This window comes from Empidonax traillii, unplaced genomic scaffold (assembly GCF_003031625.1).
Source record: "Empidonax traillii isolate 1590-97213 ecotype Southwest subspecies unplaced genomic scaffold, ASM303162v1 scaffold444:size1099390, whole genome shotgun sequence".
Taxonomy (NCBI): Eukaryota; Metazoa; Chordata; class Aves; order Passeriformes; family Tyrannidae; genus Empidonax; species Empidonax traillii.
In genome coordinates, this window is record NW_020955637.1 from 655,544 (window position 1) to 668,006 (window position 12,463).

A 12,463-nucleotide genomic window follows, 5' to 3' on the forward strand; every position below is an offset into this window, starting at 1 on the left:
CCGCCGCCCCCAACCCGCCGCCCCCCGCGCCCGCCGGCATCCTCATCGGAGACCGCCTCTACTCGGAGGTGTCGCTCACCATCGACCACTCGCTGATCCCCGAGGAGCGGCTCTCGCCCACCCCCTCCATGCAGGACGGGCTGGACCTGCAGTGCGAGACGGACCTGCGCATCCTGGGCTGCGAGCTCATCCAGGCGGCCGGCATCCTGCTGCGGCTGCCGCAGGTGGGGCCTGCCGGCGCTTGCGGCGGGAGGGAGGGGAGGAGGGAAGGGAAGGGAAGGGAAGGGCAGGGCAGGGCGGGCGGCGCCATTGTGGCGGCGGGAAGGGCGGGAGGGAGGGAAGGAGGGGGTGGGGGGGGCACAAAATGGCGGCGGCCGGGCCGGGCCGGGCACTGATCGGACCCTCCGCGCCTCTCTCTGCCCTCCACAGGTGGCCATGGCGACCGGGCAGGTGCTCTTCCACCGCTTCTTCTACTCCAAGTCCTTCGTCAAGCACAGCTTTGAGGTGAGCGTGGCACCGAGCGGGGGGAGGTGGGGTGGATGGGACGGGCTGCCCGCCTCGGGCCTCGCGGGTTTGCTTCTTAATGGTGTCATTCCAGTCTTAGCGCGGTTAAGTAGCGTTTTCTTAACGGAAACGCGCCTCCCTTGCAGATTGTTGCCATGGCCTGCATCAATCTCGCGTCCAAAATCGAGGAGGCGCCTCGTCGGATAAGGGACGTGATCAACGTGTTCCATCACTTGCGGCAGTTAAGAGCAAAAAGGTAAGATCAGCTTCGTTGCGATCGTAAACACCCGTTACCGCTAATGTACTGCAGCGTTCGATTCACAGTATTTTTCCAGGCTAAGTTCAACGACCTAAAGTTGGGAAGGGAGTGCTCGTTGGCTGCTCTGTAGGCAGTACAGTGCAATTCCGACTTCTTCTGCTTTTGTTCGCTTGGTAGACCCGTTTCTGTTCCTTATTTAGCTGCAGGTCACGAGTATTGGTCCTAGTTGTAGGCCCACGGTTGTAACTTTAGGTTGGTTAGTTGATGTTTTGTTGTTTTGCAGTTATTGAAGGGTAGTTTTAGGTGTGAGTAGTCAGTAGTGGGTTGCTGTGTATTCTACAGCTTTTTAACCGTATTCAGTAGTCTTGATGCTTTTCCCTCGTTGGTGCGTGGTGTCCAAGTGTGGTTGTGGTGCCAGTAAGGTATCAGCGAAGAAGTCGAATTTTCGGTGATGACAGTAATTATCTTCTAGAAAAAGAGCCACTGTAGAAAATACCTGGAATAAGGCCTGGCTTGACCTGCAGTGTGTGCAGCTTTAGTGTGTCACTGAGTGTGGGAGGCTGGAGGCACCTTTGACATCTCTAATGCAGAAGGTGGGAGTTGTGTTGTCCTGGGCAGGTGTCGTAGAGCTGCGAGACCACTGCTGCTTTCCATGTGTAAAGCAATGTTTGTTCTTGGGTAAAGCAGATTAACAAAGTAGTGAGAGGAACAGGGATTGCTTGGGAGGAGTTCCCTAAGTTGCAGTTAAACTCAAAATCTCCTTAGTTCTGTCGGGCAGCAGAATTATAGTCTGGGACTGGAGGCTTCAGCTTTGCTTTCAGTGGCTGGTTGCCCAAAGTTTAAGGAACTCTGTAATTATAAGAGGATTTTGTTTTCGGCTGGATTATTAAATTCACAGTTTATGTCACTGCCCTGTGAAATACACCAGGTTACAGCGGGAATTTAACCTTCTGTGTCGTGTAACCTTTCCTGAGAATCAGAGTAGAAATCCCTTAGGGAATCCAGCTGTTCGTTGGTGTCATGATCCTGGTTATGCTTCTGTTGCAGCCAGAGCTTTGGCTTGTGCTGCCTCGTGCTGTTTTTCCTGAGTTAACTTAGTTCCAGGAGGAAAGGGGTCAGTGTTACACTGTGGGACTGAGCTTTGTTGGGTTGGGTGTTGAGGTTGTCACAGCCCTGAGGGAACTGTGAGCAGTGGTGTGGGGTGTGAGTTCAGTGGGATTGTCCCCCGCAGTTCTGACAGGGAGTCTGGTGTTGGAATTCCTGGAGCAGGTTCAGTGATTAGTAACGTTCTGGCCTCGGTCCAGGCAGCGAAGGTTAATTAATCATATGCCTTGCTTGTCTCTGCGCTGAGAATACGAACTAGCTGTTTCTGTGTGCTGTGTGAAGGATCAGAGAAACTGAACTTAACCTGTGAATTTAAATCTTTCCAGCTAGCCTGTTCCAAATCCCACCTTGTGCATGTTACATGGTGTCTAAAGTGCATCATGTCCAGAGAACTCGTGCACTGCTACCCATTATTTTCGGGAGAAATGGGTATTGTTGCTCTGCGATTCTGAGTGAATCTGCATGAAATGAACCTTAAAAAATGCTGCAGTCTGACATTCAGACTCGCACCCCCCCCTTTTTTTTTTTTTTTTTTTTGTTTTTAGCAAGCAGGATGTAAACGTTTTTTCTGTACTTTTTACAAGCTGACAGTTCCATCACCTGTACACGTTATTAACTTCAACTCTTTTTTCCCTTGCAACCGACTATACAGCGACCAGCTACATTTACCAAAGCCTGGGTGATGTGGAGTGGTACATAAAGATGAAGCTGTCGTCATGGCAACAGTGAGTGAAGTATCGAAAATCCCCAAGGAGAAGCCAGTGCTCTGAGAATAGGTCACTGGAACCGGGGGACTAACAGGTTGGCCGCTGGTGAACCATTTGGAAGAACTCCTGTATCTTGTTATAAGCTTTTTTCTTTGCTGTCCAGGTTTTTAGAATACTAGCTTAACCTTTTTTTTTTTAATTTTTTTTTTTTTTTTTTTACTGAATGAAGCTAACACGTAGGCTGTAGTTAGTTTCTCACACACAACCCAGAACTGAAACACTCAGGCTGCTGTACTTTCTTTTCTAGTCTAGTTTTTCTGTTAACTGAAGCTCTTAACCTGCACACACGTTTGGGGTAGTTTGGGTAGGCTTTGCTTTCTTTCTTAACCAGTTTTGGGTTCTTAGTTCCACTTTCTAGCTCTGTATAATTGCAGTTTGCATTCATAGTAAAACAAGGATACAGAAATCTTGGATTTGTAAATTTATACCCATTATGATGTAAGCAGTCCCTTCTATGTACCTGTTTGCAGAACTGGGAATTGCATTGGAATTTTCTTTTTATGAGACGTGTAGTCAACTAGAGGTGATATTTCTAATGCTGAGAAGTAAGAAAAAAAACAAATAAGTGTTTTGGACAAGCATATTTTGTTCTGGATCTGTGACGAGCAAATGTGATGTAGAACTGCATGTAAAATGTTTGTGTGCATGGAGAAAAGCTCGTACTGTGGAAAAACTGCTTTGAAATAACTGTGTGCCAAAACCTGTGTTCTGAGCAAAGTGCAACTGTTGTTTACCTTGTAGAATGTAGCTTGAAGTTGCTTTTATTTCTCCTAAATGTGCTTGAAAAGCTGCAGAAAGTCCTGGGACTGGAACCAAACGCGACTGGTGTGGTGCTGCGACCCCACCCCGGGGCGGTCTGAGCCGCTGGGTTGTAGGACACAGGTCCCTGCAGTGGGGTTGGGAGTGGCTGCATTAACGTTACACACGTAGTGCTCTTCAAACTGCCCTGCCAGTCTGTGCCGCTTGCATTTCTGACCTGGGAGACAAACAGAACTCGTGTCCTTGCACTGACCAGCTTAACAGATCCCTGGTCTTTGAGAGGAGGCGCTGCTGTTGTGCTGTACTTGTCAGAAGTACTGTGCTCCATGTGGCCATAATTGCACTCAGGGCACTGTTCCTCCAAAGGATTAGTCATCCCAGAGACATCAAAGTTTAATATCACATCAAATGAAGCTGCAGCTGCGTTGAGAACTTAGGGCTCATTTGTCAGAGTGATTTATAAAAATGGCTATTTGTAATTTATTTATTGTTACAAGCACATTACGGAGCGTGTTAATCTGTTGGGTTGTTACACAATCTTAATCCCAATCAAGTGTTGCATCGGAGTGCTGGGTTGGCTTCCCAGAGGGGACACTGTGTGCTCTGTTGTTAATGATAAAGTGTTGCCTGGAGCTCTAGTGCTGATCTGTAAAACAGATCCAGAGTAAGAATTTGCAATACTCCTTGGCTATCCTGGGCTTGAAGGTCACGTTTTATGTATTTTATACATGAGGTTTTAAGTTATTTTTCTCTGGTTTGTTACTTGGACCTAAAATAATTCTTGGACTCAGAACTAAGTGCAGCAAATGCAGTAGCAAAGTTCCTCTTTTTATTTAGTAGAAAGCAAAAAAGTTTTCCAAAGGGAAATCTCTGAAGTTTCCAACTTGTAAATAATTGTTTGCCCACACTTCAGAGTTCATGCCAAAAGTGCCAAATTGGTGAACCTTAATACGGTGGAGAACTTGACTTCTGCCAGTAATAAAGTGCAGTAAAGCACTTAAACCTCTGCAGATTTTTATTTTTCCAGAAGTGGATAAGAAGTCTGTGTTTCTGGAAACGCTGCCTGGACAAACTGATGTTTTTCATGGGTTCCTTAGAGCTGTAGGTCTCTGGAATTTGTAACGTGGGACACCAGAGTAAAGCAAAGCCCGCTTGGGCTGTTGGGTCTCCTGTCACTTCACTGTGGAACAGGTGCTGAGGGTGAGTTGTTGGTGCTGATCCCGTGGCCCTGGGGAAGGACAGTGACATATTAACTCACTGCAAGGCTCCTGTCTGTCCTGCTGCACCTGGGGCTGCCTTAACCTCCTTGCACAGCTGTCCAGGAGTGCAGGGCCACAGGGAACCAGGGCTGGTGGATGGTCCTGTGCAGTCCTGTCATCCCACTGGGGAAGTTTTTAATAGGCTGGAAGTCATGGCTGCTTAAATCCATGATCGAAGATGTCCCACCTCGGAGGAAGTGTTCTGCTAAACTGAGCCTGGACAACTCGCTCTGGATGATGCTTTGCAGATCCTGTAGTGCCAGTGACCTCTGGATAAAATTGTGGAGAGCAGCACTGGAGGAAGTATTGTTATCAACCCCAGTATAATTGATTGGAATTAATTGGAAGTGACTCAGTTTCACTGATGGAAAGAGCTTGGCTCTCCCACTCCAGAGCACTGAGTTCAGCCTGCCTTTGGAGTGCTGGAGTGTTCAGATAACATCAGCCTCTCACTGAAGTTGCCTTAAATAAGCTTGAAAAGGTCTTGTTTTCCAGTTAATTTATGGGAGGGGAAAAAAAAACCCCAAATAACCAACCCAAAAAAACCTCCAAAAAATCCCGCTATTCTGACTGGATTTATTTATAGAGTAGCTGAAATGGCAAACTGTAACCTTGCCCTGATAAGTGACAGTAACACTTAACTAGAGAAGTTACTTTCATGTAACGTGGGAGATGGGCATTCCTTAGCAGACAGGAGTAGCAAAGCTGGTGCTGAGTTGTGGGTCCTTCCTGGCACCAGGAAGCTGCAGTAATTCCTTCCAGAGCTGGGCGCTGCTTCTCGGCCCCTTGTGCTTCCAGTTGTACACCACTATGCTTCTACTGGAGAAGGGGATGGTTTGCTGTGTGCTTTGCCAGTGACAACCAGCATCTGCCCAGCTGACTGCAGGAGTCAAGCCATAAACTGGGATATGGAAGTTGGGAAGCTCCTCGTCTGGCCTCATCCACCCTTCCTGGGGTGGGAACCTTGGTTTGCAGTGTTCTGTCTGCTCTGTGACCTGTCAGGGAAGAAGTGAGATCCACTCATGGAATTTGCAAGTTAGCGGTGAAATATTTTGCCTGATCCAACAAAAGCTGTATTTTGAATCTGCTTTGCATTACCTTTTTTTTTTTTTCTTTTGAAGGTAATGTAATGGTTGTGTCATATACACAGAATGTGGTTTATTAGAGCATAAGGAACTCCAAAACTGGTCTTCTGCTTTGGAAAGCACATGGAATGTGTGAGACATATTTGAGGGAAAAGGCTGGTTTGTCTTCAGGAGGAAGTGGATTCAAATACCCAGAGTGGAATGTTGAAAGATCGAGTCTAAGCATAGACAAAGCAAAAGAATATGACGTGGAGTGTGACGCTTGTGCATAAAGTGCACAGCAAGTCATTTGAGGTTAAAGTGCTTTGCAGAGTTCAGGTGTTGGATGTGGAAGGAATTAGGACTAGACAGTGCTAGAGTTTGAAACCTCTTTGTGGAATGAGCTCTGGTTTTGGAAATGCACACAGCAGCAGGGATAGCCATGTTACCCACTGGTGAGGGATGCAGGGAGATCTGTCACCCTTCAGGGGGGAGATTCTGTGCTTCACTCAGCTGTTCACACATCACAGAGCCAGGGCTGCCTTGTTCTCTGAAGGCTGAATAATCTTCTCTTCAGTTTATAGGAAACTGCAATTTCTAAAGCACAAGTTGCTACTTCAATATTAATCAGGAAAAAAACCTTCTTCTGCCTCACTTGTGCTTTGAAGTCCTGCCTGGCAAAGGCAGTTGTGTCACGTTCCTTCCCCCACCTCTGCCATGGAGAGGAAGGTTCTTTGGGATCCTCTCTGCCAAGCGACTCCTTCCAGCAGCTGGAGCAGTTGTAGTTTGCACACACAGCAGCAGAAGGCTATTTTTTATCTCAGCCATCTAATCTGTAGCTAGTCAAAAGCAGCAACTAAACTAGTTTATCTAAACTTGGACAGCACAAGATTAATGCTTAAACTTGCTTGCAGGAGTTGAAAACCGGTTTCTGTTGCCATTAGTTGGTTGGAAGGGAAAACAGAGTTGCCGTTATTTTTGGATATGCAAAACAGTTTTGATTTTATTTCTTGCAAACTATAGGACTCCAAGCCCCCTGATACTTGATCAGAACTACATAAACACCAAAAATCAAGTAATCAAAGCAGAAAGGAGGGTACTGAAGGAGTTGGGATTTTGTGTTCATGTCAAGCATCCTCATAAGGTGAGTTCTCAAAATTAATCTGATTTGTACCTATTACTCTACCTTGATGGCATCACTGTGAGCTGTGGAACAAGAAACACAGGTGGCAGAATGACCTGGATTCTTCTCTTTTACCCTGCTGTAGTTGTTGTTAATGTTTTTGTCAGAGTACTTGGGCAGACATTCATATTGACTTGGGTTGAAATTGCCACCTTGGGAAAAATTCAAGGTGGTGGCTGGTTTTGAAAAATCTTAGAGCTGTCTGAACATGATGGGGAGACTCTTGGGGACAGTCCTGGGCAGGACTGAGAGTTGGACTCTGTGATCCTTGTGGGTCCTTTCCAACTCAGCATACCCTGTGATGTGAAAGCTTACAGTGTGTGCTTAGAAAAGGAGCCCCTGTTGTTTGGGAATACTGTTTGATTTTTAAAATATATATTTATATAGATATTTACTTTCTCTTGCTATATGTGTTAAAACTTAGTCTTTTTTCTCTTCCCCCCCCCTTATTCCTCAGATCATTGTTATGTATTTACAAGTCCTAGAATGTGAACGTAATCAAACCCTGGTACAGACAGCCTGGTAAGTTATTTTCCATTCTCTTCCTAGCCAGGAAAATAGTAGCAGAAATAACAAGCCTGCTGATCCCTATGCAAAGCAATGAGCTGTAAGTTCCTACCCCAACACACGCTTTGAAACGTTGTGGTGCTTGTTTCTGCTCACTATTTTCATGGCTTGATTCCAGCACAGTCACGGAGAACTCAATTTAACTTTGTTCTTTTTTCTACTCTTTGATTGAAGGGTAGTGCCTGATGGTAAGTCATAGAGCCCTGCCCTGTGCACCTCAGCCCTGACCTGGGGATGGCGGGTTTGGCTGCCCTTCTCTCCAGCCAAGCCGGTGCCAGCTCTCATCCGAGACTCCCTGCCGTCATCCAGCGGGCAGCACCTCCTGGTGCCGGGGGTGCCAAGGATTTGTATATTTCTTTCCAGAAGTAACTGTTCCAACTGTCTCTGAATGTCTCTGTTCCTACCTGCTGTACGCTGTAGTGTTGAAAGGACACGTGGGGGACAATCTGCCAGAGGTTACTTGGTTGATTTGGCTAAACCTGACTCCAGGGAGGATTTCGGTGCATGCAGCATGTTCATGTAGAGCCATACTGGGCACGGGGGTTACAGAGTCGATGCTGACTGACTGCTGTTCCTCTCTGCATAGCTTGGGAACTTAGAGACCCGTGGAGGTCTCTGCTATTACTGAATCTCCTGGCATGTGTTGCTTGGTAGTGCCCCCCCGTGCAAACCAGGAGCTCAGGGCCATGGGGCCCTGACTAACTCACAGGCCTTGTTCCCACACTCAGTGAGCTCACTGGATGCCTCTGGATGAAGTAAATGGGACTGGAGGCACACAAAACTTAAATGCAGTCAGTGTTTTGTGAACTGCCTGGGTTGCCTCTGGAGGAGGGTAGGTTGCCAATACACTGTGCTTTCCTGCTTGCACCTGAGTTTTACATTGGTTTTTAAATACAACACCGCTGGTGTCTGAGGCACACAGCTGGACAGATGCAAAGTCCTTGTTAGGTTGTGAGCTCTGGACACTTGAGGATAACTGAAAGGGAGGAAGCAGCCAGGAAATGCTGCTGGCATTTGTTACTGCACACTGTTGCCTCGGGGTTTCAGACAGTGCCAAGGTGCAGGCTGTTACAAAGTGACCCACGTCAACACCAAATACCACAGTTCCACAGAAACCAAACGTTTAACATAACAGCAGAAAAAATAATAAAGTCAATTGAGTCTCCAGTATTGTTATCCTCTAAAAATAAGAATTGAAGCAGAGATCCAACCTTTCCTGCTGTATTTTTTAGGAATTACATGAACGACAGCCTCCGGACAAACGTGTTTGTTCGCTTTCAGCCCGAGACCATTGCGTGTGCTTGCATTTACCTCGCTGCCAGGGCCCTGCAGGTGAGCTCTGCCTTGCATTGCCAGGGGGCTGCTTCCAACAAAATTAATGCAGACACTGAAAACAAAAAGGCTGGGCTGTAATCCCTGTTACTGGTTGTTTCGGTTTCAGATTCCGCTGCCCACTCGTCCTCACTGGTTCTTGCTCTTTGGCACCACGGAAGAGGAGATTCAGGAGATCTGCCTGACGACTCTCAAGCTTTATACCAGAAAAAAGGTAAGTTTGAGATGTTTGGTTTTCCTGCTCAGTGCAGCTTGAGCTGAGTTATGGCTCTCACAAAAGTTTGGGAATGCTGGAATACAGATCTACTAATGGGAAGGGCTCCCGTGAGGAGTGTGGGAGAACACATTCTGGAAACTACCCCCACTACTGGCACATGATTAAAGACAACAGAGTGTTTTTCAGAAAGGAGATGAAAATATGAATTACTCTAGCTCAGCCTCTTACCTCATTGTTACTTCCACAGCCCAATTATGAGTTTCTGGATAAAGAAGTAGAAAAGAGGAAAATGGCACTGCAGGAAGCTAAACTGAAGGCAAAAGGTTTAAATCCAGATGGAACTCCAGCACTCTCAACACTGGGTGGCTTTTCTCCTGCGTCCAAACCATGTAAGTTTGTTTTCTGAACAGAAACTTGAACGATACTGTTTGATAAGTAACTAAATCTGTGTCCCAGGGTGGTTAAAAAACTAAAAAAGGCAGGTTTGCTTCCTGAACTGCTGAGGCAGTGTAGGCTCCCTCACAGAACTAAGCAGCAAGGCAAATATTTCTTTTTTTCAAACACAGACTTTAAAACCAGTTTCAAGACCTTGAAATAACAGATTATAGGAAAAAGGGATACTTTACTCCATACTTCCACAGATGGGAGAGTGATTTATTAATGGCATGCACCCTTAATGAGACAGGAGTTGGGGGGTGTGTTATGTGGTGTGAAGAGAGACTCTGGATTCGATTTGGGGACTGTGGCAATGGCCTTCATGGCTCCTTTTGCTGCAGGTATCTCTGAAAATGGCTTTCTCTGCTTGTTTTAATGCACTTGGCAACTGTTCAGCGTGGTGAAGGCAGGCAGCTGGTGGTCAGGAAATGGAGGAGAGGCACAGCACAGTCCTGGCACCAGAGGGAATAAATTCTAACACCTATTTTGGATCAGCCTGTCTGTCAGAACTCTGAGGGTTTGTCTCGGTGCTTTCACCTCTCCTTGCTGCTGATTTTGAGCTGTGAGGGGTTCAGGGGCTGTCCCAGGCCTTGGCCCAGAGCTGGTGGTGGGGCAGAAGGCTCAGGGCCTGCTCTGTCTGGCTCTGCAGGAACGTGGGCACGTGTTGTGAGGAAGCAGCACCGTCCCAGTTACTTCTGAAGAGTTGGAGTTTTCAGGGGGTTTGAACTGGCAAGTGTGAATTTCTCATGAACAAAGAATGCGAGGTGGGAGCCAAGGCTGGAAGTGTTGGAAAGCAGGAGCTCTGTTGGGCTTAGCAGCCCTTCCATGAGAGGTGAATCCATCTCTGGGCTACTCTAACTACCTGCAGGGACAGAGTGACTTACGGACTAAACACACTTCTGTTATTCAGTATTATTGTGCCATTAATTTAAAGATGAGGTTTGCTGTTCAGTCTTAATCCTTTCTGTAGCACTGGAAGTTGTTGTCCAGGTAACAAGCTCTGTATCTGTGGGCCATAAGGGCAGCTTTTACTTTGTACCTTTTGGCCCCTGGTGGATGAAGGTGAGCCTGGCTGTGTGGTGTGGAGGGCACAGTGCTCCTCCTCCTCCTCCTCCTCTGCTGCCCCTTGGCTGCACACTGTGGATCTCCCCATGAACATCCTACTCCGGGAATGAACTAAAAATGGAAAGGTGGAATGAAACAGTAGCTATTGAGTTCATATCTACGTTTAGTGCAGATACTGATACAGGTGTTTGAAGGGGTGCACAGTATGTTCATGACAAAGGATGAATAAAGAGCTAATTTTGAATTTAAATTTAATTCTCAGCTTCCCCGAGAGAAGTAAAAACTGAAGAGAAATCTCCAGTGTCTGTGAACACCAAAACCATTAAAAAGGAGCCAGAGGAGAGGCAGCAAACCTCCAAGAGCCCTTACAACGGGTAGGTAAAATCTCTCCTGGTAAAGAGAATACTTGAGTAAAAATGCTGTGAGCCACTGCTGAGCTCCTTCAGGGCAGTAACGAGTGCCTCAGAAGTGCAAGCCTGGTTTGTTTTTGCCCCCCCTGCAGCCTGAGGAAAGAAAGCAAGAGAAGTCGAAGCAGCAGGAGCGGCAGTCGGTCCCGCTCGAGGACAAAGTCGAGGTCTCGCTCGCACACGCCGAGGCGACAGTGAGTGGGGGCTGCTGGGGGGCACCCGGGGCAGGGCATGGGGGCTTGGGCATTTTTAGTTCTCCCATTACAGATGGGAGCAGTCTGGGAACACAGTCCCTGGGGAAGGGTTGAGAAGTGCCACAGGACCCTTAGACGTGTGGCAGCTTTTTGGTGTCAGTGCTCCCTGGGGCTCTGCCCGGCTCTTCAGGGCTCTGCCCCTCTCCTGGGGTGGGAAGAGGGGGATGCAGGGAGAGCTCCTGGCTTCGTAAACACCTATTTTTGAAGAATCTTTGGGCTCGTATCCAAGTTGGAAGCTTCCAACTTGGATCTCAGTGAAGGGTTCCCCAGAGTATCACTGTCAGATCATTGAGAGAAAAGGGCAATACGCAGTTTGTGATCTGGTGTTGAGGGGAGATTCCTGACGAGGTGGAAAAGTCTCTAAAGGTGCTGCATTCTGGGTTTGGATTGGGCTGTTTATTTTCAAATGGGCTTAACTGAAAGAATCCCAGCATGGTTTGGGTTGGAAGGACCTTAGAGCCCACCCGGTCCCATGGGCAGGGACACCTTCCACTAGGCCAGGCTGCACGTTGGGGATATTCATTGTCCTTTAGAGAGACAGTCTCTGCCTTGTCCCAGTGACTTGGCAGCCCCTTTGGTGTGGTGTGGTGGTTGTTTGCCCGTGTGGAAGGCCCGTTTTGACTGCCCCTCTCCCGCAGCTACAACAACCGGCGCAGCCTGTCGGGCACCTACAGCTCTCGGTCGCGGAGCCGCTCGCGCAGCCACAGCGGGAGCCCCCGGCGGCACCACAACCACGGCTCCCCCCACCTCAAGGCCAAGCACGGCCGCGAGGAGCTCAAGGGCGCCAACAGACACGGCCACAAGCGGAAAAAATCCCGCTCCCGCTCCCAGAGCAAGTCCAGGGATCACTCGGAGGCCGCCAAGAAGCACCGGCACGAGCGCAGCCACCACCGGGAGCGGCGCGAGCGCTCGCGCTCCTTCGAGCGCTCCCACAAGGGGAAGCACCACGGCAGCGGCCGCTCGGGACACGGGCGGCACCGGCGCTGAGCCCGGCACCGCCACCCCAGGTTTGGAGGGACTCGGGCCCAGCGGCTCCTTTTCTAAGAGGGGTAGAAGACTTTGGTTTGGGGTTTTTTTGTTTTGTTTTGTTTTTTGTTTTCTTTTTTTCTTTCGAGAAAGGAACTGTTACCAACTTTTTGCACATCGTACCTTAGCAGTATCCAAGGAGTGGAAAACCACGATCAGGTTCGTTGTATGTATTAGAGTTGTGTATTGTTTATTGAGCTGAGAACTGGAGACAGGATTTCTGTAAAAAAGCAAAACGTACCTTATTTTTATACCAGTCAA

At 48.0% G+C, this 12,463-nt stretch overlaps 1 protein-coding gene across 2 annotated transcripts; it reads left to right on the forward strand.

Moving 5' to 3' along the window:
- The first annotated feature begins 20 nt into the window (after positions 1-20).
- Positions 21-12,178, forward strand: CCNL1 (cyclin L1). 2 transcript variants are annotated; one of them, XM_027894833.1, is made up of 11 exons: positions 21-224; positions 430-504; positions 651-760; positions 6,740-6,860; positions 7,357-7,421; positions 8,699-8,798; positions 8,908-9,012; positions 9,263-9,404; positions 10,778-10,889; positions 11,018-11,116; positions 11,815-12,178. In XM_027894833.1, the coding sequence occupies exons 1-11, from the start codon at positions 129-131 to the stop codon at positions 12,161-12,163; spliced, it is 1,374 nt and encodes a 457-aa protein (XP_027750634.1). In that variant the 5' UTR covers positions 21-128; the 3' UTR covers positions 12,164-12,178. The 2 variants fall into 2 exon arrangements, with proteins under 2 accessions (XP_027750634.1, XP_027750635.1); XM_027894834.1 differs by lacking the exons at positions 21-224; positions 430-504 and adding an exon at positions 2,520-2,592.
- The last annotated feature ends 285 nt before the right edge of the window (positions 12,179-12,463 follow it).